The 25026-nt window shown below is 39.1% G+C and overlaps 1 protein-coding gene across 1 annotated transcript in view; it reads left to right on the forward strand.

The window, feature by feature from the left end:
* Nucleotides 1-600: 600 nt before the first annotated feature.
* The window catches only part of mrvi1 (murine retrovirus integration site 1 homolog), a 33521-nt gene continuing 9095 nt past the window's right edge, over nucleotides 601-25026 (forward strand). The window contains 30 exon segments of the mRNA XM_032519914.1: nucleotides 601-630; nucleotides 1136-1220; nucleotides 1346-1465; nucleotides 1559-1739; nucleotides 2525-2583; nucleotides 2670-2730; nucleotides 2825-2986; nucleotides 3664-3781; nucleotides 3884-3934; nucleotides 4022-4099; nucleotides 4180-4236; nucleotides 4329-4388; nucleotides 4758-4813; nucleotides 5333-5426; nucleotides 5521-5652; nucleotides 5737-5822; nucleotides 6093-6810; nucleotides 8019-8186; nucleotides 16713-16760; nucleotides 16762-16932; nucleotides 19031-19137; nucleotides 19236-19297; nucleotides 20723-20887; nucleotides 21141-21218; nucleotides 21332-21372; nucleotides 21590-21646; nucleotides 22111-22566; nucleotides 22778-22856; nucleotides 23561-23681; nucleotides 23834-23864. Coding sequence (XP_032375805.1) covers nucleotides 1202-1220; nucleotides 1346-1465; nucleotides 1559-1739; nucleotides 2525-2583; nucleotides 2670-2730; nucleotides 2825-2986; nucleotides 3664-3781; nucleotides 3884-3934; nucleotides 4022-4099; nucleotides 4180-4236; nucleotides 4329-4388; nucleotides 4758-4813; nucleotides 5333-5426; nucleotides 5521-5652; nucleotides 5737-5822; nucleotides 6093-6810; nucleotides 8019-8186; nucleotides 16713-16760; nucleotides 16762-16932; nucleotides 19031-19137; nucleotides 19236-19297; nucleotides 20723-20887; nucleotides 21141-21218; nucleotides 21332-21372; nucleotides 21590-21646; nucleotides 22111-22566; nucleotides 22778-22856; nucleotides 23561-23681; nucleotides 23834-23864 — 3636 coding nt within the window. The 5' untranslated portion in view covers nucleotides 601-630; nucleotides 1136-1201.

Here is a 25026-nt window from a genome sequence, read left to right on the forward strand (position 1 = left end):
AAAACACGGTTGAAAACAGTGCTATTAGTACTAAGAAGCAAAATATTAGCACAAAACATATATTTAGCAACTCCTGGAGTAATTTGAGTTTGTTTTTAGTAAGTGTTGTAGGATTCAGTAGCAATTTGCTAAGTTCACAAATTAAACTAAACATGTATCAACATTTTACCATTGGATCTCAATTGATTTAGCAATTAGAGGTCCCCAGGTAATACTAGTATTGTGCAAATAATGGGCTTTGGACAATATTGACAGAACCAACAGTTTCAGCTACAATATCAGTATTTTTTAATGGATTGGCAATCATTTAGTTTGCTTCACAATTACTGGAAGAGGGAGTTTACTCCCGAACATGTTTAAATGTGGTTGAAATGTTTGGCAGACTGCGCATTTAAATCGTTAAAGGTGAGGAATTGAAATCTGTTAACAGCATCATTGTGGCAGACCTCAGCAGGGCAGCATTTTAGCAGGAGTGGGGTGAGGTGGAGGAGGGGGCTAGGGGATGTCAGCTGGTTTTGATCTGAAGCAGTGACAACAATCGAATGGGCATCATAAAGACTTCCTTTGCAAACATCACAGTGTTTTCACAATCTTGTTTTTCTTTTGAGAGGAACTGTTCTGGACTGAGAAGTAAGAATTTATCTTTATTACTGGTTTAGAAATATTGCCCCATGTTGTCTGTGGTGTCTGAAACTGTGTCATGGATGTCCTGTACTTTTGACTGCGCAACAAATGTATTATATCCCTGTATTTAAACAACACAGAGTGAATTTTTAGTAGTAAAGATTTGGTTTAGCAATGTTGTGCTTCTTTCTTGAAAACATGTTATTGTTAACACAGTATTGTATTGTTATTGTCTATGAAAGCCAGTTAACCTCACATGTTTCTATCTTATTGTAAAATGGCATCAAGAAACTATATGCAATAGGTAACCCACTGATTAGATCTCACTGCGTACATTGAAGCGTCATAAGCAGTCAGATCTGGAGAGGAGTTATTAAAATGCTTTACATTTTAGATATTAATTGACTTTATTTTGTGATTCAATTTTGATCTGTGTTGTATATGTGCTTCTAGGCCAAATAGATGTAGGTAAAGATCTGTAAAGTATTTGATAATTATTTTTAAAAAGCAGGTCATGTAGGAACGTGACAGTCCATCAGCACATTTCCTCTCCAGGGATTCAGAAGAAACAGGCAAAATGTCTGACGGCAATGATGGTAAGTGTTGGCATTACCTTGTTCTATTATCAAAGTATCAAACAAATATTTACAGTTCATTATTTTTCTTTATGTGTATACTTCCTGTGCACGACACTAACTTTTGCTAATCTCTACATGTTTAGTTTGGGAGTCAGCCGACAGTGGGGCAAGGGATGTGCTCGAGGACAATAAAGACACAAGTGGATTCTCTGAACAGGAACTCCTGGACATCATGTATAATGCATGTAACACCTCCAACACAGGTACACAGCATTAATTGATTTTACCAAAACAGATTGGAGCAATCATATGATTTGGGATTATGATCATTGTTCCTGCGGTTCTCTCGTCTGCAGGAGAGGTGTTGGCCTCCACAATCCTGCAGTACCTGCAGACCATGACGGCTCAGAGTGCCGAGCAGGACAGACTGGCTGCCCTGCGACAGCTGCTCGACCCTGACTGTCAGGACCCTCATGTAAGCAGAGAGACTTTCCACTCCACCATGAGGGAGTGGATCGCTCTGTGCAGCCAGGACAGGTGAGAAAAAACTGTGAACGAGGGATACATTATAAAGTGTGTAGGCTCAATTACAGAAGCACAATAAGCGTCATATTCAGGACTTGTAACCTTGATTTAGTAACCCACCTATATTAAGTGACTACCTTGATATTGCTTAAAGGTAGTCATCTAAATGTTTTACACCATGCTCAAATATCTGCAAAGTATCTGCAGTGTCATATTTTTAAAACAATCATATAGAATTATATTATGTAAAATGCAATCAACCAATACATTACTTAAATAGAGAGAAAATATCATCAACCTGTAGAAATAAAATGTAATGGTCACTTGTAAAGATGACTTTCCTGCTGCTAATCCACATTGATTGGATTGGAAAATTGAGCTGGATATCAGTGTGCAATATTAAATCAATGTTTAATAGCCATGTCTTTCTTCTCATAAATCACTGTTCTGGCCCTCCCCTTAAATTTGTATGTAATTTATTTAGGTTATAATGTTCTTTTAAAAAACCTTTGATTTGTTTAGTTCTTTTCTCAACAAAATAAAATATAGCAAACAATGCAAGCAATGAGGAAACTAGTCTTAAAAAGAAATTACACGCTGTATTCATTTAGTTTACGTTACTGTTGACAACTTTTTCCAGCTGTTTAAGTATGATCTGTTCATATGGGACCCATAAAACCTACAATATTTTTCAGCGCTGTATGAAACTCATTTAGAGGGAATTAAATTCACATTCTTTTATTAATCCGCATTTTCTGTGAGCTGTGTGAACTAACCCACTGACTCTTGTGTTTCAGTTCTGATGTAGACAGCAGTCATGTCTCTTTGCCTGACTTTTCTAAAGTGCCTGTAAATGGTAGGCCATCATTGTTTTGTTCAGACTCATCAGAAATGTCTTAATCACATCAGACGGCGATCAATTAAACCTGATTTCCTTTAAAGGACTGGATTTCTCAGCTTCTCAAAGCAAAGCGGCCTCCTCAGAAAACCACCAGTGTTCCTGGTTAGTTATGTCACTCTTTTAATTACTGCTTGTGTTAACCTTCTCTAAAGAGTGCATTGTCATACTTCACCACAAACTGTTTGTGTGGCTTCAGTGGTGATGGAAAAGACCTGTTAGGCACAGTGGCCGAACTGAAGCACGCTCACCGCAAGCTGAGCGAGCAGAACAGCAGCCTGCTGAGGACAGTGGCTCAGTGTGAAGACGTAAACCTGCAGCTTACTCTGGAGATCACTGAGCTGCGAGCCAAGCTGGCCAGGTGACAGATCAACTACTTCCTTCCTCATTTAACTCCAGTCATATTGTGTAGGATTTTACTGTAACTGTAAGTCCTCACAAAACAACATTATTGTCTCATTTAATTTCATTATTTCCTATAACCATTGCAGTGTATTCATCTGACACAAACATTAACACAACATATAAACTGTAATCTGTAACAGAACAATACACATGTAATGGTCAAAGAGGTGCAGAGAGAACAAAAGTCAACATCATACATCAACCTGACTGATCACTTTGGAATGACACGTCTCTATCAGGTCCCTTCACACACATCGTTTAGCTGCTAGTAGTCACAGTTAAGGAGAACGTTATGGGTGTTAAAAGCTTGAATTAAAAATGTATGTTCGAAGCAACCTGATGCAAATAAAATATTGACTGTGAAAACCATGTTCAATCATGAGTAAACTAATTAATATGTGTTCATTTTACCTGCGTGTGTTAATGTTCTATCAAACACCGGCCATTTTGATAATTCATAGCTACAACACCTAAAAGGCAAATTTGTAATTATTTTGAGCTCAGAGAAATGAACCACAAAACTTTACCAGCTGAAGCTGCAGGCAGAATGAATGTAAAATAAATCAATTGTGTTTTGGATGTGAGTAAAGGTGAATAAAACAATGAGCCCTGATGTTTCTTTGGTGTGAGCAGTGCTCAGCGGTCTGCAGTCAGAGCCAGATCCCTGACAGAAGAACTGGAGGAGACGCGTCAGGCATTTAAAGAGGCCCAGGAGAGAGCGAGCCGCACACAGACCATCTGCACCAAACTGGTACATCACACACTTAACAGTCTCCAAGCAAAGCTACCTTTTAAGTTTTGATTATTACTTTCACTGTTAGTATTTACAATGTAAATCTTTCATCATCTTCAGAACAACGAGGTTGAATGCCAGAAGGTTAACATTCGGAGGCTTGAAGACAAGGTAATGGAGATCTTAAATTAAAGTCCAAAGGTGTGCATTTTACTTTAAAGCACAAAAGTTTATGTTCCTTTTCTTGTGTCCACACAGAATGAAAATCTCACGTTTGAAAGGACGTGTTCTGAAGATAGCATCAACAAACTGAGGAAATTCAACACTGAGTTGAGGGTAGGAACAGATCAGTAAAACTCTTGTTTGTCTCTGCGTGATGAGTTTAAACTAAGAGTTAAACATCAAAATGTTCACAGGCCGAACTCGAGGAAACCCTGCTGATGTTGACGCTGAGAGACAGAGAAATCACAAAGGTTGGTTTCTCTGGGTATTTTCACCAGAAAGAAATTGTCAGTCCACATTTTCAGTTTGTCACTCAACTTTACTTTCAAATGTTCCTGTGCAGAAAGACATTATTATGGATAAGATGAAGAACTCTCATGTGGAGAATCACAACATGATTGAGGTAAGTTTATGGTCACAAAGCAAACACTTTGAATTTGAAACAAAGTTTTGGTGAGTTGGATATAAATGAATCTTATTTCATATATATATGACATATAATATAGAGTAGAGTAATGCTGGTACTTTACATCCTGTAAAAAAAATAGAAAAGAGACTAATCTCAAATACGATGTGATGCAAACACAAATATCAAGCATTTCAAAGTGATGACTGAAGTATTACAATGAGCGATCTTATTTGCCTCTTAATGTTATAATATGTAACGAGAAAACAATTTGAAGTATATTGTATCTTGAATGTGCTTATATATTTTTTTTAATTGTGTTGAATGGTTGTTATGTAACACATTGACAATGTACTGATGTTGCAGGGTCTGCAGTCAGAGCTGATGAGGTTACAGGAACATTCACATCAAGTTCTTATGAGGTACTTCTAACTGTGTCTACATCTACATTTATTCTATGTGACAACACTAAAAGGCCTATTCACACCCGTTTTCCTCAGAAGCATAAAGTGGAGAAATAGTGGCAGAGTTGTGCATTAACACATTCCAGCTTACGTAGTTTTGTAGAAAAGATAATGTGCAATTATAATAATTAATACTGTGCAAGGGGGAAAACATTAAACATTATAATTCAGAAAATATTTCAACACGACAGACAGCACACAGCAGACACGTTGACTTGACAGAGTAAGAAAAGCGCAGGTGTTATTCATAAAATTAATTCAAGTGTCCCAGTAAACCATGACAGTGTGACAGTGAGCCAGCATGCACAATACCAGGACGCTATAACTGATTTGACTCATTTACACCTGTGCGCTTCCTGTCAACATGTCTTCCATGAAGTGGGCCTGTTGCATGTGAATTGCACAATAAATACAAGTTTAAATAAATGTAAGTTTTCATCTAATACATAGTTAGTGAGTGTTTTCTGTTACTGGCAGGTATGACAGACACTGTATTAGTTCTCAGAGTCTCCACAGTCAAGATCCTCCAAACCACCTCTCCCTGCAGAGCGAGATGCAGGACATGCAGCAGGTTGGGAAGCGCTTATTGTCTGCAGGTTATCTTTTCATGGTGCTGATATTCTGTCTTGTGTTGACTGTTGCATCTCTGCCTTCCTTGTCTGCAGCAGCATCAAAGAGCTCTGGACGACATAAGCCTCCCGTCCCTGCACACACAAAGTGATGATATTCAGAGCATCATCCACAGGATCAAGTCTTCAGAAATAGCTCATCTACTGCACAACAAGTATCCTGAGAAGGTCAGGAGAGAGTCAACAGAGGAGGATAATTGTTGCATGCAGGAACAGGTATGTGTATAAATCTGTCTCTTCTCTCTCACGCAGGACTGTGCTCTTGTAGAAACACGGGAGAGGCCCTTTCCTCACCGCCAGCAGCGACAGACAAGCATCAAGCAGCAGCTTGTCAATGTGTATGTGAGTTTTTTATCTCCCTTCCTCCTGTTATGGTTACCGACTGGATTTGGTTAATGTTAGTCTCTGTCCTGAGAAGCTTTCTCTGGCTAATACAAGGGGTGTCTGGTTTTGACAGTGTTTTTATGGGCAACCCATTACGCAACACATAGGTTACTATCTGTGTGTTAAACTCTGCCAGGCATAAGTGCAGTTTAAGTAACCCTTGGTAACTACAGACATAACACTGTGTAAAGCAGATGTTTATAAAGCTGCGATGGTGGTTTCAGGCTGCAGGAGCTGGAGCTTCACAAGTGTGTGTGGGAGGAGAAAGGGGAGAAGGTGGAGGAGCGGCGGAGAGCCTGCGAGAAGAAACAAAAGCAGAGCCTGACTAGGAGCAAGACTCAGATCCAAGAGGCCAAGAAGGTGTCTGTGGTGAACTGGTGGAAAGCCTGTAGTGTAGAGGGGGCTAAGGCCCTGTCAAAAGACAAACAGTCGGGCCAGGAGCTATCTGAGACACAAGTAAAGCTCCAGCAAGCAGAGCAGGCGCTCACTGATATGAGGGAGCAGGTCTGCCTCCTGCAAGCCTCTCTAAGATCTGCACAGGAGTTTGTTGCCGAGCAAAAGAACAGCAGTCTTCATATTGACAAGGGAACCAACACTGAGAGAGAAGAACCTGATACAGCTGTGGAGAAGGTTGTGAAGGATAAGAGGGATGCAGCGGTGGCCACGGATATTACAGGTGAAGATGCCTCAGAGCAGGAGCAAACCCAGATTAGGGTGACCACAGACGGTCTCCTGGAGACACTCCGAAGGATGGAGGCGAAGGTCAACAGTGCCCTGGAGACCGCCGAGCTGGTGAGAAAGAGTGAGCAGAGGGTGAGCCAGGTGAGAGTGAGGATGGAGAGCATTACTCGGAGGGTGGAGGAGGCTCTGGACCGAGCAGGCTACACTGACGAGCAGCTGAACGGTCTGGAGGCCAGGATCGCAGAAAAAGATCCAACTCAGGTCTGTCTGTGTTAAAATCTGTGTTTGCTTTTCAAGACAGCAACATTGAAAGCCAATTGTAGTTTATTTAATTATGCTGATTTCAAAAGGTCACATAAGTTAAAGTAAGAAGTATGTTGCTCTGCTAAAATGTGATTCTATCTTTATTTAACTAAATTTCACTTAAAACGATACAGAAAAGCACCAACAAATTATAAAAATGTATGTAATGTTTAAAATTAAATGACAGTTGTCAGAATTGAATCAGTATTTGACAACATGAATACCAGGGAACTAAGATTTTAATTTATAAGGCAATCTAGATTTTATCTCAAACTGCTCCATGGAGATGTTTTTATATTCATAGCACTCCAGTGGGAACAAAACCTGCCAGAGTAGACCATGCTGGTACAGTATGAAAGGTTTTAAGTTGAGGTTAGACCATTTGCACTTGCACGCACAAAAAAGGAGTAATGTGGTCTTCTAACCTTTGATAATACATCATCCTAAATAGTTTATTTTATTTTTTAATATTAATCTAAATGTGCAAAGTAGCCCGTCATGAAATAAATGTAGTGGAGTACAATATTTGACTCTGAATTGTCGTGGAGTAGAAGTATTACAAGACTAGAAATGCTCAAGTAAAGCACAGGTACCTCAAAATGGTGCAGTACTTGAGAAATGTGTTTAGTTGAATCCCGTTCATTAATTAATTTGTATCATTTTAAATCACCCGAGAAAGTAAAACTACAAAGTATTTCAAATAAAATAGTAAAGATTGGATAAAGATTAAAATAACCCTAATTTTGTGTAGCAGAATTTAGATGTTCTTATTTCCTGCACTTCTCATGACCAGTCAGAGGCAACTGATGACCCTGTGTGGGGTCTCGACCCCTGGGTTGGGAACGAATGTTGCAAGGGAGGTTGCATAAATAGTGGTTTAATAGTTTATTCATATTAATTATAGCTTTGGGAGGGTTTTTCACGTTCACATGCAGTCATTGGAAAGAAAATAAGAAAGAAAAATTTGACTTCAACTATACATTTATAGTTGTAGCACTCATACGATTATTAATGTAACAAAAATGACTTATATATTTAATATTTTTGAAATAAAATAAATTGTAGCTCTACGACAGTTGAACACTTGAAGTGGATTTCTTGTCTTTCTTAATGTCTTTGATGTACGGTAAGGCAGTGATCAAACTGTTACTAGTACTTTTCTGAAGTCTCCAGGTCCCAGTCTGCCAGCTGATCCTGGAACAGATGTCACAGTCTTTCGGGCCGAGTCAGATGTGGAGCCATCTCCTGTTATCCCAGAAGTCAGTGAGCCTCCACAGCTAACCATTGAATGGTATGATGGCTGTATTTCAGTGTTATCGTGGTTGTGGGGTACAGTGTGAGACACAGATGAATTAAAGCTAGTTCCTTCTCTGATGGTAACCCCTCAGGATGTCTGAAAATAGTCACAGTAGACATTTACATTGCACACAACCGCTGGAGCAGTAAGGAGGAAGAGAGAATGAGCTCTGAGGGAGTGTATGTCATCTATCAAATGGGGCTATGGGGAAGATGAGGGAAGGTCAGAATGTTTTTTTTATGTAAACACACTAAGGGTAAGTATTTTTAGCTAGATCACACTCTTAACTGACAACACTTTGTGTGCTTCAACCCACTTTGCTTTTACGTTTGAATTGTTTATATAAAGACGCTGAGAAATCTAAGATCTGTAATGCAGGCTTTTAGGTGCATTACAGTCGGGATTTAAAGCGGTGGTAGGCACTTTATTTTTGGCATTGTTGGGCAGAATATCCATAAAAACCTTTCAGCACATAGTTGTTCAAGCAGTCTGAGAGTAAACTAGATTTCTGCACCTCCTCTTGGCTCTGTAGTCAGGCTTCAGAAAATCTAACCATCACAGTAGACATTGGCCAATTATTATTATTTCAAAATTCTTCTTCCTCAGGAAAGAGGCAATTGTTTATCTGTGATGTACTGAAGAACTCGGAGCATGTTGAAGTTGCTGAGAACTCCGGGTGGCCTCAGAGGGTGAAATTATATTTGACATGAACAGACAGTAGTCATCTCCATGTCTGCTTGTTTGTTTAATTTATGGTCTTCTCAAACAAGTTTACATTGTCCAGTGTCATGTTGCCGTGGACTTTGTTTACTAAGCTACTGAAGCTGCATACACACCTGTTGCAGCAGGATGACTGATTTTATGAGTTGCACTGCTGCCATGAATGGTAATATACTGGCAATATAACTGTACCAAGATGTTGATGGTGTATGACACAATCCAGTCATAGTTAATGTGAGGAAGGTTTCATTGTATTTGGAGCTCTCCCCACATAGCAAGCAATGGTTGTTAACATTAGCTCAAGAATACTGTACTTCACTTTTATTTTTATCAGGGACAAGGCATATTAATTAACATTAGTGTGATGACAAGAATCAGACAAAAAAACATAAAAGCACATATTTTAGGATACAGCATAAATGAAAAGAAAACGGACAACAACATACACAATATGGCATATGGTAATCATAACTTTACCAAAAAAAGAAGAGACAAAACATCCCAAAGGACTACACAGCGGCTTTGGGAGGCTTTACTTAGGCACTGCTGGTGCTTTGAGTTAAATGCTAATGTCAGTTGGCTAACATGCTCTGTGTTCTGTAACATGCTTATTTTAGGCAGGTATGGTATTTGCTGTGCCATATTTACCTTCTCTGTGTTTAACAGTTGCCAATTAGAAAATGTTTTCTAATGTTTTAGTTAATGTGGGCTTTTAAATGTCTGTTAGTGCTGCAGGATCCGTGCTAGTGTTTTTGTATTTTCTATGTCATCTAGAGTGCAATGGTGTACTCTGCCTCTTTTTTATATTCCCTCTTTATCTACCTCACACTAATAAAACATGAATATGGTCTATTACATGAACTTTAGGCACATCACTGAAACTTAAATCAAACTTGTTTTTAGGTTTGATCTTGCTGTTTAAAAGAAGACAGATAGTTTCTGTGATAAATAAAGATCCACTGGACACTGAATGTAAATCATTTAGAAATGCAGTGGGTGTCTAATGTGTGCTTGTGTGTGTGCGCATGTGTGTGTGCGTATGTGTGTGTGTTGTGTGTGTGTGTGTGTGTGTGTGAGTGTGTGTGTGGTGGCTGTAAACAGTCTGCTCCTTGATGATTGATTTGTGTTAAGGTTGAAAGCTTCCCGGGAAAAAGACAAACACAAGTATATCTGGCAGTGTCTGAAGTAAAAATTAGGTTAAATTAGTACAAACATGTGGAAGTTAACATAGCTGCCAAAACACTCAGAGAATCTACTGTACATCTTTGTCAACTTCAAATATCATGCACCCCTTCAGATACCACCTTTGTATAAATGATTTATGAAGTAAAATCTGGCTGTATAATGTTGCATTACTCCAGTAGTTTTAGAGTCTGATTTGTGCTTTCCAAGAGTCAAGTCTAGGAAATGGCACCATTAAATAGGCAACTTAAAAGCAGTTAGGTGTTGTTGTTTTTTATCTGTATCCTCTCCTATTAAAAACAAATAATACTGGTTCATTTAATTACCTTTATCTAATCCAATTACCTTTAGTAAAGTGCCATATCACAGCTCCGCTCTAATGATGCTCTACATAAAGCCACTGTTGTTTAGGCCTTTGCTTGGTATCACAATATTGCTGACCTTTTCCTGAGCGAGCCTAAAGAAGACAACACAATAGCCTTTACTTGGGCCAAGATCTTTCAACCAGCAGATCAAGCACCTCATGTACTCAAAACGGTTGCCAGGTTATTGTTGCCCCTAGTTATAGAGGAGGTGGACGGGGGCTGAGATACTTCCTGAAACGAGTTACAGTAGTTCAGATGACTATCACGTCACCAGCATCAACCTCATAGGACAGACAACTCAATTTATCTCCTTCCCATTTGTTTTCTCATTCTATTTTTTTTTTCTCGTTTACACATTCTCTCTCTCTCTCTCTCTCTCCTCCCAGTCTCTCTCTCTGTCTCTCTCTCTTTCACAAACACACATTGAATTTTTGTCTCATGACATTTGCATTGCACATGTTTTCCTGTTGAATGCAAATCAACTGTTTTCACTGTCTGTCTGTGCTCCGGCTCCAACAGGTGGCACAGGACAAAGCAGTTACACCACGGTAAGACCCCTATCTGCTCCACTGTAGTAAAATATGATATTATTTATGTATGTAGAGGCGCGCCTGTTTCCCTTATGTGTTGTGTATTTGTGTGTATTTTGTTTTAACTGGCTTGTTAGAAATGTTATTTTTTTCAAGAGGATGCTGATTACCACTTTCTTTCAAGCTTCCCAAAGATAAAGTGCAATCTGACTTAGTGGTTTGGGCATATGTGGAAAATAATTAAATTATGCGTTATGTGGTGAATATTGTACTTTATACAATCCTCCCACCCCATCTGCAAGCAGATATAAGGACATTTTTCAAATCTTTTTCAAAAATTATAACTTGTATTATAATAAACACTTATATGCTTACAACTACATTTAGTTATGTATCATTTTTTTATGAACGCATGAAATTTTTTATGAACTTATGAATGTTAAATAGAGGTACATAAAGTCAAGTGTTACCCTTTTCAGATTAAGATTTTACATGAAAACATGATGTAAAATAAAATAAAATAAAACACAGAATTTAACCAGTGGTTCGCAACATTTTCGCTCCGTACAAAAAAAGAAATAAATACTTTGGTTAACTTGTCACTTTTCAGAAGGACACCAAAGAAAACCTTTCCTTCGAAACTTTAGAAAAACTCTAGAAAAGTCCAAATAATTTGTATAGATTTGTGTATCAGAATGTTGTTTTTTCTTCTTTCCTCTCCCGTTGATCATCTCACAACCTTTCAGATACGTGTTGAGACCCTCTTGTGAGCCACTGGAATCATCTACTTACCTATAAAGTAGCTAAAACTACTTACACTTCAACCAGCTACAACAGTAAAATGCTACTAACATGTATGCATTGATGCATCAGTATCAATATTCTATATAATGTAATTTATGATCATATGTCAGGCCATTTTTCTGCAGAGCGAGTACTTTTTCTTTGATACTTCAAGTATATTTTGATCATAACCCTTCACTTTCACTTCAGTAAACTTTTGAATGCAGGGCTTTTACTTTTAACTTTCAACAACAGTTTTACATTGTTGTACTGGTACTTTTACTTTAATCTGAATACTCCTTGAACCACTGGCTTTGGGTAAAACAACACAACCCCTGAAGAAGTTAAAAGAAGATTTTTACTCGAGTTGAACTAAACAAGAACATCTGACTGTTGCTCCTCGATAAACTGTTTTCTTCACATTGTAGCACTTTAGATTATCAGCTCACAGTAATTCACACTGTGATGCTGTAATTGGCTGTGATCATCAGCTGTGTTCCTCCAATGTGACTCTGTACTGTGCTCTTTTTTCTCTATAAAATTCTGGATGATGGCAGCACTTAAAACCCAAATCTCTCACCACTAAAAAGCAGCATAAATGGTGCAAGGTTTGACAATGCAGTTTACCAAACAATATTGAACTTCAAGAGCTCCGAAGTGCATGCGTGGATTCCTCTTAGGCTGCAGAGTAAACACAGATTGGACGGCACAAAATCTATCTTTCTCTCACAAACATGTCCTCGTGTACAACAACACCCAAAATCTCCTACTGCTCCCACACTATGATTAGAGAAACAAAACAAACCCTGCAGGAAAAATAATGTTATTTTCTAACTTTCTTCAGGTTTTAGTTGAGGGATGATCAGTGTAGCAGCAGCTTGAGAACACACACACACACACACACACACACTCAAACACACTACTACTCCCCCCCCCCCCCTCCACGAACACACACACACACACACACACACACACACAAGCACACTTCACAGCAGCCCAAAGAGGCATACAGAGCCCTTCTCCTTAAATGGTCAAAGCTCCCAGGAGTGAAAGAGAGGCTGCTGCTGAAAAAAGACAGGGAACAGAGGGGACGGGAGAAGGAAGGAGAAGTCCTGAGGATAGAGGAGTTTTCTGAGGAAAAGGCTTAGAGTGACAGTTTGACTGTGGGAAGTCGGTCTGAGTTTGAGTTGGAGAGATCAGCGGGAGTGAGCGTGTTTCACCACAGCGCTAGTGGTGGACTCAGGTAACGTGCATGCTCTCTGTGGACAGGTTCAGAGGATCGGCTGCTTGGAGCTGTGGGGTCTTAGTGGCTGATGGTTTTTGGTGGACACGGGATGCAGGTTGAGCGCCATCAGCCTTCTGTAAGGGACTCTTTAGCAATGTCAAACTTGAGCAAGAAGGTGTGCTTTTGGACTTGTTGACAGTTCAGTCAGACTTGTGGCTTCTAGGGGTGAGTTTGCATAATTTGTCTGGAAATTAAACTTTGTGTAACTTGTCTTTCTTCTTTGGGAGTGGATTGTGCATTTTTTAAGTCAATGATTTATCTACCCCTTTCATCTGACTTTATATTTCTCTGTGCATCCATATTTCTCTGTGTTTTTCACACTTCCTCAGTCCTGTTATCGCCTATAGTGGCTCTGTAACAACCACTTCCTCTGCTGGCCTTGTACTCTGTGCCTCACACAACCAAATTTTAAACAAATATGGCAAGAAGGAGTGGATTTATGTAACAGAGGCAGGGAGGAGGGTGCCGGTCCCCTTGTCTCCCACTGAGGGAAGAGACAGTTAGGCCTGGCAGCAACGACAAGTTAATTCTCACATTCTGACAAATACGTTTCATTTTAGAAGATGAGTGGGTAACACTTTACTTGAAGGTATCTACATAAGAGTGACATGACACTGTCATGACCCTAACCCTAACCATAACTTGTCATGACAAAACCAAATGACACTTACTCAAAGAAGGGTTTAGTCATAAACGTTTATGACTTCTTTATAAATGTTCATGACACGTTCATGACAGTGTCATGTCACTTTTATGTAGATACCTTCAAGTAAAGTGTAGCCAATGAGTGTATACTATAAGAAAAAGGATTGTCCTTGAGGAGTGGTGCAGGGGCTGTCTGTGTCCAGGCTTGTATGTTCTGTCCTGTTCCCCACACAGGAAATAATCTAAGTGATTCAATTACTCTGCAATATTTATCTGTAGTCTCGTGGTCTGCGGGGGAAACAATCTGCACTGTCGAGCCTTCTGCAGTCCTGGATGGCATCTTTGTTTGGGCTGAGTCACTATTCTGTCCCCCATAGAAATTTAAATTTGTTGAGCTGAATTCACAAGCTTGTTTGGTTGCTTAGTAATAATAAAATGTACATATATAAGCTATAACAATTGTCTTTGATTTATTTGTTGGTCTTCTTCTTTGTCAAATTATTCATCTCCTTCTTTGGCATATTTCAAGGGGATAAAAACAGCTGTTACAGCAGCTGTGGAAAAAGTAGAATATTGATGAAAGAATTAAAAAACTGTTTGCATAAATAGACATTAAGATGGTTAAGTCAGTCACGACAAATGCAGGTGGTTGTTACCAAAGCCGCCCTGAACTCCAGGGACAATTACATAATTGATTTGAAATATTTTGATGACTCAATCAACCCCCAAACTGACCTCTTTTGCTCTGATTTGATAATCACAGAAGACTGAGAAGACAGCTCATGCGAGAATCAGATTAAATTAAATGAGCTTTAAAGTATTGAAACATCTGTAAGAAATGCTACTGCAAGCTGAGAAAGTGGAGTGAATTCAATCCTGTATGACAGTATCCTTGTAGTCAGGAAATATGCTCGCTGCTAGACAGTTAAACAACCCATTTCCTCCCCAGTGACTCACAGTCTTTCTGTCCCTATATGTTCTCAAGAACTTTGTTATGTTTGTGATGACACTGAACAGAACACTGGATTTTCTGATCGGATATGCTCTTGTGTAAAGTGCATGCCATGCCTCTGAAATAACAAATAATTCATCAGACCTTTCACTTGCCATCATCTGCACTTTGCAGTAAAAACACAGCCACATCTGTGCTGGTTATGCATATGTAAATCTTTCTATTTTTGATGAGACCAATACATTAGCATCCAGCACACTAACACCTAACAATAGTCTGTGCAGAGGGGCTCCTTCAAAGGGTTAAATCTGCTCTGCTCTTTGATTTGCATGATTGTGTTACTAAAAAAGGAGGAGCTGTGAGTTCAAACAATGATTCAAACAAGTTGCACACATAATATTTAACTAGATTAGGTCATGTTTCTCTTTCATTTTATCAGCCAGCTTACTGCCACAGCATTGATGGCAAGCATTAGTTGGAATGACAATTTGTCAATCGGTTTGTGAATTGACAAAGAGATTAATCTGCTACAATTTTGGCATGTGAACAATGGTATAATAATAATAATATTTTTTAAGCAACAAAAAAAAACTTGCTTTTAAAATGGTTGTTCATATATGTATTGACTGGGATGCATGAATGTGTGTTAGTGTTAGTATTAAATTGTCTATTTATTGCTTTTAGCACTTTTATATTCAGGTACACAGCAAATTTTGTTATATACAAGTCTATTCTCTTCTAGTGTAGCAGTAAACTAAATATCTTGGGTTTTTAAACTGTTGGTGAGACAAAACAAGACCTTTAAAGACATCTCTTTGAACTATCTTCTCACATGACTGAATGATTAATCAAACAATATGTCAAAACATTTGTTAGTTGCAGCCTTACCATTTGCAGCATAGCACAGGCTTTGTTTTTGCTTTGGGAGAGATTTGAACATAAAGCTGACTGTATTTGATGAATAAAATATTCCACTAACATTTATTGGTATCGACCATATCACAGGTTCACACGCCAAACGTTTAAATTGTACTAGCTGATGCTCCATGTCAAGATGCTGTATGTCCACTTTCATGACTTTCTCCTTTTGCTGCGTCAGTTTGTTTGCTGTTTGTTTTCCTCTTACAGTAATCATATTTTACATATTGTATCTTTGTATAATTTTCTTCAGTCTAAGAAGAATTTAATCAATGTTTCACCATCTTAAAGCAACATTGTGTAACCTCGTTATTTCTTTGCGATTTGGCGCCCCCACAGTTTCAGAGTGCAATTCACTTATAAACTGCTGTCATAAATATGGACAGTTGAACATGTGTATTTGTTATGATAACATTACTTATGATCAAAAACTAGCAAATCAACAACTTTGCTAACACAGCCAAACATAGAGCCCTTGCAACAACACATCGTAACCGCTCGCCAAAGTTACATAGTGTGAGTACAGGTGTTCGCAGTGGGAATGACAGAGACGCCATTCTCCTTAGTACAGTGTAGCATCATTTTTATATTGAAGCTGTTATCTTAAGGTAAAATAGTTATGCAATGTTGCTTTAATGCATATTTTTCTCTTTCACAGTGAAGTAAATATGCTCCCAAACTTAAAGGTGGTCCGTGACATTTTCTCATGAACAAACAAAAGTTACAGTCCCACTCAGTGTTTCTCAACAAACATTTGCAAAGCAGATTGTTCGTTTCTTGGCGTCTTGGCGTCTAGAGATCAGTGGCATAGCATGGAACCGACAGCACGATGTGGAATGAATGTTTAGTGGCATTTTTCCACTATAGCATTTAATGTTTATATTCTCACTGGAAATGAATCCTGGGAATTGTGTTGCTTATGTAACAGCCTGTTGGGAATATTAGCGTACCCACTTTAGGTTATTTTGGGAATTATTTATTGTGTCTATCTTTTTTTAACTGTGGTTAGCAAGTAAAGACTTCCTTCAGAATATCACTATTCATGTGTAACTCCGTTTTTTTAAAGATCAGCTGCTAATGTTCAATTACTCAGGAAGGAAGGGTTACTACCCTCAACATTTACTCTGTTTACTCATGCATAACATACATGTATTTGTGTTTTTATGTGTGCATGATCTTGCAGCTCCAGGAAGAGGAGGAACACTTCCTGCAGGAATCCCCCCTTGAGCAAAAGTGATCATAACTCAGAGGAGTCCTGTGCTGCCCTGTGTGTCACTAAGGGACCTTTTGTTTTCCCCCACACCCGTTCACGCCCCCCACTGCTCCCAGCCATGCCCACACTACCAGAGGAAGAGGAGGACTCCCCCGAGGAGCTTGACAGCTCCTCTAGCTCTCCCAGTACAGTAAGTGTCATTTTTTGTAGCGCATATTCTGTTTTTGGAAAAAGCATGTGAGGCCATAAAATTTGACACTGAACAATCCATTTGGCTTTGTTGTGGAAATTCTATCAATGTTGCTACTGAAGAAAAGGTTTCTTCTTTTTCCTTTAAAACACTGCGGCCAGTTTTGCAGTAGAATCATTTAACAAGTCCTCTACAAACACAAATTTGTTTTACTCTAGTTACAATAAAATCTTCTTTGTGGTTATCAAGCTGAGACCGTGCTGTGCTGAGAAGTTACAAATGATCACAGCAACTAATTCTTTATACCATATCAGCATTTGTTATGACTTATATACTTGCGTACTGTATATATTTTTTTGCTTTGTATTCATATTTTTGTGTTAATCTAATGTTAAAATGTATCTGTAATTCCACAAATTCCACAGAGTCTTTAAAAGGCCACTTTGCTTGCCTTTTAAAGTGAATTACTTATGTTATAGCCATTGCTGTAGTTTTTAAAAAAGATGTGTGTCTGTTGTGTTTCTGTAAAATATCAGCTTTAAGCCCTTTGAGGCCAATTGGTGATTTGTGGTTTTGGGCTATGTAAATAAAAATAGACTTAAAAAAATTCAAAAAAAATAAAAATGTGATAGTTTGATGATCGTGACATTCTTTGAGATCATCAGATTGGTTCTAATAGGATCTTGGAACTTTGGCAAGTGCTCCTCTTGTCAAATGTAAAGGGTAATTTCACCCAAATTAAATTGAAATTATTTTTAAACTCTAAACTCTCTGCATGGCTAGATACCAGTAGAAGTAAATGAAAATGTAATCTTTTTCTCATTTGAGTAAACTCAAATTCCAGAGGTGCAATGCAGGAGCTAATGAGCGTCCTAAATAAACAAACAAACTGACCCAAGATTGGAGATACATCTTTTTCTGCAACAATATGAAGAATATAATCTTGAAGAGGTCAGATTCAGACATTGATGCAGCAAACATCCTGCAGACAGCAAAGTGTTAAACAGTCCGAGAACATTGTCTTCCGCAGCACTCGCTCATAAACACACAGGCTAGATAAGACATCTCTGCAGAAAGCAATGAAGCTGTGTAATCCAATCTTCACATGGCAACACTGTAAAATAATCCACCTTTTCTACAGCACAGCAGTGGCCTTCCTGCAGATTTACCATCAGAAGAAATTCTTTTATTTGGATTCTAGTGCAAAGATAAACTCAGAGGAGCTCTTAGGGAATTAGTGTTTGATCTCAGTCTATGTTACCTTTTATGGTTGGACAAGGATTTGGGATTTTATGAATAAGGAATTGAACTATATATTATTTAAAAAGATTTTCAAAATTTTTCAAATGTTTGAAACTGTGGAGTTGTATAATGTGTCAAGTGGCTCTGGGCAGACAGCGAGCATCATGGGAGGGGCAGGATCTAGCATTCTTTGGAGCTTGACCCACATAAGAGACTAAAAGTCAGAATGTCTCAGGCTCTGCCGCTTTGATTTTGACCATTCATTTTAAAAATCTGTCTCTTGTGAGTCCCCCAACTTTATTGATGTGCAATTATAAATCATTCCTATAAACACATTGATGACAAGGTTCACATTCAACACAATTTTGTGTTGAGTATTGATCTGTTCTTGGGGATATTCTGACTGATCTGACTGAAGTGGACATATCATGAAAAACGTTCTTTTTCAGTGCTTGTGCACATACATTTGGTTATCTGGAGTGTTTATCAACCTACAAACTGTGAAGATAACCCAGTCAGTTTTTTAATGATCCTTAGATCAGGAAACATGGGATTCAACATTCAAATATGGTTCCCCCTCCTATGTCACATGCAGGCTCAATGGAACATAACCCCCCCCCCACCCACGCACCCACACCACACACATGCACACACACACACACACACACACACACACCACACACACACACACACAAAACACCCTCACACACCCCACCCCCTCCTAGTTTCAATACCTTTGTTATGTATTAACATTGGGCTTATGCATATTCATAAACAAAGCAAAACATGCATTACATATGAGCCAGTTTTGTTGTGACCTTGTTTGCTTTGTTGTGTTTTGGTGTTTTTTTCACAGTCTATACCTGGTGAAAGTGGAGCTGTCATCATGACTGCCCCCACCATTGTCTTCCCACAGCAGGCTACTATTGTACAACAAGATGGACGTCCTCTGGAGCAGACCCGGTAACTGCCCACCATCTAAAACACAAAATAGTTTTCTCTCTTTTTTGGCTGTAAATGGGAACAACGTGTCTGAATAATTACTGTTTCCTCTTTCTCAGGCCACACAGTCCCAGAGCTCGCCTGGCCAGAAACTCCTCTGGAGGACCCATCACCATAGTCGGTGGGTAAACCCTGTACACACACCACACACACACCACACACACACACACACACACCACACACCACACACACACACACACACACACACACACACACACACACACACACACCTCACTGCAGCTGTAATTATCTAGAGATAAACACAACACTGTGAGAGCTTATTTGATGTTATCATTTGCAAAATGTGCTTTAATTCAGCATCAAATTGAAGTTACATTTTGTTTTAAATGGTCATTTGTACATTTGAAAGATTTGTCTTTCCAAGCCTGAAGACAACATAAATAATGCTCTGATGCTGTGAAGTTACCCATGAAGCCTCACCCCATTTCGTCTAAGTTTGGTCATTGGTGTCCTGAGAGAGGAATCTGTCGGTGTGTCCTCCCACATGCCTGAGATGCTTGTGCAGCTTTGATTACTTTAGATGTTTAGCTTGTTGCCCTTTTCTGACGAGAGGAGGAGATAAAAACATCCCTGACTTAGCCAAAATCACCTGATTGATTGGCTCACATAAGATAAGATAAAATAAGATAATCCTTTATTAGTCCGACAATGGGGGGAATTTGAGGTTTTACTGCAGCTAAGGAGATAAGTGCAAAAACAAGAGGCATCAGTAAAGAATGCAAGATATAATTATAAATATATAAACAGTAAAAAAAAAACAGTAGAAAAATAGAAAACATCATAAAAGCAAGTGACTGTACTATAGCAGTAAAGGCAAAATATAACTAGTAAACAGACTGAAAGGTTGAATACACATGGTACATACACATACATAGTATTTATTTTATTGCAGAGATAAAACATTGATGATGATATTGCACAGATAAGTAAATCTTGATATTGCACATGAGGGAGTTGTCAGTTTTGGTATGGACAGCCTACTTGGGGCAGTGTAGATTGTAAAGTCAGACAGCAGCAGGAAGGAAGGACCTGAGGTATCGGTTCTTCACGCAGCGCGGTTGTAGCAGCCTGTCGTAGAAGGAGCTGCTCTGTTCTCTTTTTCAAATACACAAAACAGCTCACAGACTTTGTTAACCTCTTGTGCCAAAACATTTCTTCTTCTATAAAAAGTATATTTTTAAATCCTCATTACCTGAAGTTTGAACAGGCAAGATTAACATTACTGTTAGTCTATAACTGCATTGTGTTTGCTTATAACTGGACATGTTGAAATGTAGATAATAAATATGGGGGCGACCTTTAGCTCACCTACATGCGCCCCATGTAGGCTGAGTCCTTAGCCGTGGCCAAGGTTTGAGTCCGACCCATGGCCCTTTGCTGCATGTCGTCCTCCATTCTCTGCCCCCTTTCCTCTTGTCCTATCAGTTAAAGGCCATAAAAGCCCCGACAAAAAGAATCTTGAAAAAAAAATGGAATCTAAACAATTGTGCATGTGTGTGTGTCTATTGTCTATTGTCTTTCACAGACAGCACAGGTAATGTGATCGACTTGGTGAAAGATCCGCTGCCGGAGCTGCAGCTCTCTGAGGAGGATCGACAGAAGAACCTGGAGCTGCTCCAGCAGGCCAAGAAGGTCAGCGACCGTTTCCTGACACGCCGTGGCCGCCGCTCCCTCACTGACTCACCCACAGGTAGTGAATACACAAACACACACACATACACACTGCACTGTACATAGCAGGTCCTTTCTCAAGGTAAGTTTGACTGTTGTCTTAGTGAGTATAACTTAATTAAAAAATATACATTTTTGTGAGGGTTACTGAGCATTCTCTGGTTAACATTATTGTCTATAATTGATTTTGTTTGTTACTTTCAAAAAGGCCACATCTCAATCAGTCATGTGTTATTTGTAATTCACAAGTTTTTTTGTTTGTTTTTTCAAAGGTCTTTCTCCAACTCCAACTCCGTCGTCCTCACCGTGTTCATCTAGAAGCAGCTCACTGACTGTGGCTCCTCAAACTGGTGCAGTCCCATTGAAATGTTTGATATTTATTTATGTCATTTTCCAATTTTCCCATTTTTAGACATTTGGAGTTTGAGAGAATCATATTGTTGGTTGTTTTCTGCTCTTTCAGCCGTAGAGGCAACCCATGTCAGCTCACAGTTGGTTGGGCAGGTAAAGAAATAATTGTTATTTTTATTTCTAAAACAAAACATTCACTTACGATGGCATGAGTTGTACTGCAGATATTTTTGATGCATGCTCATTTCCCCAAATTCAAATTGGGAGTGTTCATTTTCTTTCCCTTATTTATGTTTTTAAATGGTTGACGTAGTATTTAGAAGTAATTTTTTTAACACAAGATGGTTTGCTATGTTGTCCTCTGTTGTAGCATCGGGAAGTTCCTACATTCCGAGATCAGCCTGACATAACGACCCAGGACCAGGAGGTCAGATGAACAGATTCACTTTTACTCACTGTGGTTTTTTTCATTAGCAAGTCAACTTCTGCACACTGTCAACATGAAAAAACATTTTAATACCAAATTTTAACTGACTTCTTTAATTAAACGATTGTTTTAGCCTCTTAAGTTTAAAGATGTTTTTAATCTTAAGTCCAGGCTGAAAAAGTCTCAACAACCTCTGGTTGGATTGCCATGAATTTCTCTACAGACATTCATGCTCACCATCCCAATGACTTTGAACCACTCATACGTTTCACTTATCTACAAATTCAAGATGGAGTTGCATGAACTTTTGTACAGGCATTTATTGTTGCCTGATGAAGATGTTGATAGTCTGCAGTAGTTTACTACATTCTTCATCAATACATGAAATTGTAATTCAAATACTACAGGTTTATTAACATCAATGCTTAAAGGATCAATAAAAGTTATTGTCTTGATAACCTCAGGGCAACAGACTGTTGGTGACCTGGAAGCCTTCTGAGAAGAGGAAAGTGTCCTCTGGGACTTTAACACCCCGTTTTGCTGTTCAGAAGGAGAACTGTGATCCTGCTGTACCTAAGAGTCCTACTGCAGTCGGTAAAGCAGATGAGGGACCTGGTCTAGCCCGAAACACCAACCAGGCCCCGGCCACAGGGGTGGCCAAGCCCGTCCCCCGACCCCCTACTCAACTGGCCCCCTGTACAGCAGAGATCAAGACGATTGGGGCCTTCCCACCACTGATGAGGGCTGTTTCCTGGGATGCTGTAGGCAGCCTTAGTTCTAGAAATGGAGCCGCGAGTTTCCCTCCTACAGCGGAGGACACCTTCTCAGACAAGCCCAGTGAGGCTGTCTTCAAGTCCTCAGGTTACAAGGACCTCCCCACCCAGCAGGGGAGTGTACCGAAACTGTCTAAATTCAGAGAGGTAAATTGGTTCAGCAGATTACATGTTACTGTCATTGGTGCCTGCTTTTGTAGTCAAATGCCTCTTCTGTAAAATGCTTCGTTCTTACTTCTGTTGTTCTGTGTGTGTGTGTGTGTGTGTGTGTGTGTGGTGTGTGTGTGTGTGTGTGTGTGTGTGTGTGTGTGTGTGTGTGTGTGTGTGTGTGTGTGTGTGTGTGCATGCGTGTGTTAAGGAGCACAAGCTGATGCGTAACCAAAGCATAGGGGGATCCAAGTTACTAGATCTGAGTGAAGTTGCTGAACAGGAAAAAGGTAACAGTCCTTGTTTTCCCTTGATGTCCCTATAAGAGAAGTGTACTCTCAGCAGTTCATTCAGCAATGTCGCCAAGGGTATGCACTTCCTGAATCTCAGGGAAAATCTGTACCAGTCAGAAAAATATGATGATCTGTTCTTGTTTTTTCCCTCTCTGCCACCCTTTTACTGGCAACTTCATGACAGAGAAATAAATGCTGTTTTCATTTTCCATCAGTAGATGGCATTCTTGTTAAAGCATGTGAGCCAAAGATGAAATGAGGAGATGTGTTTTATGTATTTTGTGTGTTTTGGGGACTTAAGACTTTACAAATAATTCCTTGAAATGAAAAGTTGAATTTATAAGAAATAAAACGCAGCATTCTTAAATCAGTTAGGATGGCTAATGTTAGCAAACTAGATACGTCTACAGTATCTGTCATTACTGAATCAATTTACGGACTTTTCAACTCGTCTTCATTTGTGCTGCATTTAAGTATACAGTATATTATTGTCCTGTGGTTGCCACTTGTGGCTGCTGTTAAGGGAAAGTTACATAGTCTAACTTTAAAGACGTGTGGTTTTATGCAGACATGCACATAAACACTTGAGTCTTGACTTTAGAACCAGTCTCGAATGACTTGAGACTTGTATCAAAACGTCTCTGGAAAAAAAGACTAATGAACTCTCCTTAGGATTGATTTATACAATAATGTGTCTACAGGTCCTCTAGCTTCTCCAAACTCAGTCAGTGGTAAGGAGGCAAAGGAGAAGTCCGAGGCCATGCCAAACATTTCAGATGTGATGCTGAGAAAACTCAAACTCCACCGAGGTCTACCAGGCTGGTGTGTGACAAACCAACTGCTTCTTAAGTTAACACTTATCTTTTGCCTCATCATTGTTGTCTAATCGCCTAAAATAACTTAATTATTCTGTGAACAAAATACTGTATGTACATTACTTACATACTAACATTTTCTCTTTGATTTCATTCCAGTGCACCCCCTCTCACTGAAAAAGAAGTTGAGGTGTGTATGTGATCTGCACAGGTTTTTGGGGATTTTCCAGATTATTTCTGCTAAAAATAAAGATAGAAAGTCACAAAAACATCAAATTATTCCCTTTCATGATGAAGCATTGAACGTTCACTACTTTGTCCAGCATGCTACCAATTGATTTAGTTTTCCTGACTGGGGTGCTGCGTTTGTGCTTGTCTCCAAAGTAAATGATTAATTTGTCAATTTGGGAAATACACTTATCAGTTTAGCATAAAAACTGAAAGCAGACAGAAAATTTTAGCCTGGCTCTGTCCAAGGATAACAAAAATCTGCCTACCAGCACCTCAAAAGATCACTAATTAATGTGATATATTGTTTGTGTAATCCATACAAAATCTGTGTTGTGTAAAACCAACAATTTTCCATTTTTTAGTAGCTTATGTGCCGGACTAGTTCTTAAACTAGTAACTTTCTGGAGTCTTTGCTTTCAACCTAAGAAGAGGTTTTTGTACAGATTTAACAAGTGAGAAATAAAGTGGTAATGAGTGAGCTTTGGAAGTGTTGGTAGGTAGATTTTGATACCTTTCCTAGAGCCAGGATAGCTTTGTCCATATTTCCAGTCTTTATGCTAAGCTAAGCTAACCATCTCCTGGCCATAATTCAATTTAATTTTATTGACAGTGTCAAATCATAACAGAAAGTTGTCTCAGAACACTTTACAGATAGAGTAAAGTCTAGACCACACTTATTTACAGAGACCCAACAATTCCCCCAAAAGCATGCATTCGGATCGACAGCGGCAAAGAAAAACTTACTTTTAACAGGCAGAAACCTCGGCAAGAACCTGGATTTTGGTCTGATGCGAGACAGAGCTAGAGAGATACACAGAAGTATGTCTTATAGTAATTATAGCAGTGGCTATAATGGAATGACATGATGAACAGTGGCAATCATAGTAAATGTAAAGATAATAGAACCATAACTAATAATAAAGTAGCAGGAGTGCAGGGTGACGCAGGGTGTTGAGCAGAACCACATCAGCTGCTGCAACCATGATCCAGGTGCCACCCCAATCCAAGGAAATCTGTGAGGTGAGAATGCATAAGGACTCCTAGAAAGAAGCTAAGTTAGTAACAGATGGAGAGAGAGAGAGGAGAGTGGAGCTCAGTGTGCCACAGGAAGTCCCCCAGTA

Source organism: Etheostoma spectabile, chromosome 1 (genome assembly GCF_008692095.1).
Source record: "Etheostoma spectabile isolate EspeVRDwgs_2016 chromosome 1, UIUC_Espe_1.0, whole genome shotgun sequence".
Lineage (NCBI taxonomy): Eukaryota > Metazoa > Chordata > Actinopteri > Perciformes > Percidae > Etheostoma > Etheostoma spectabile.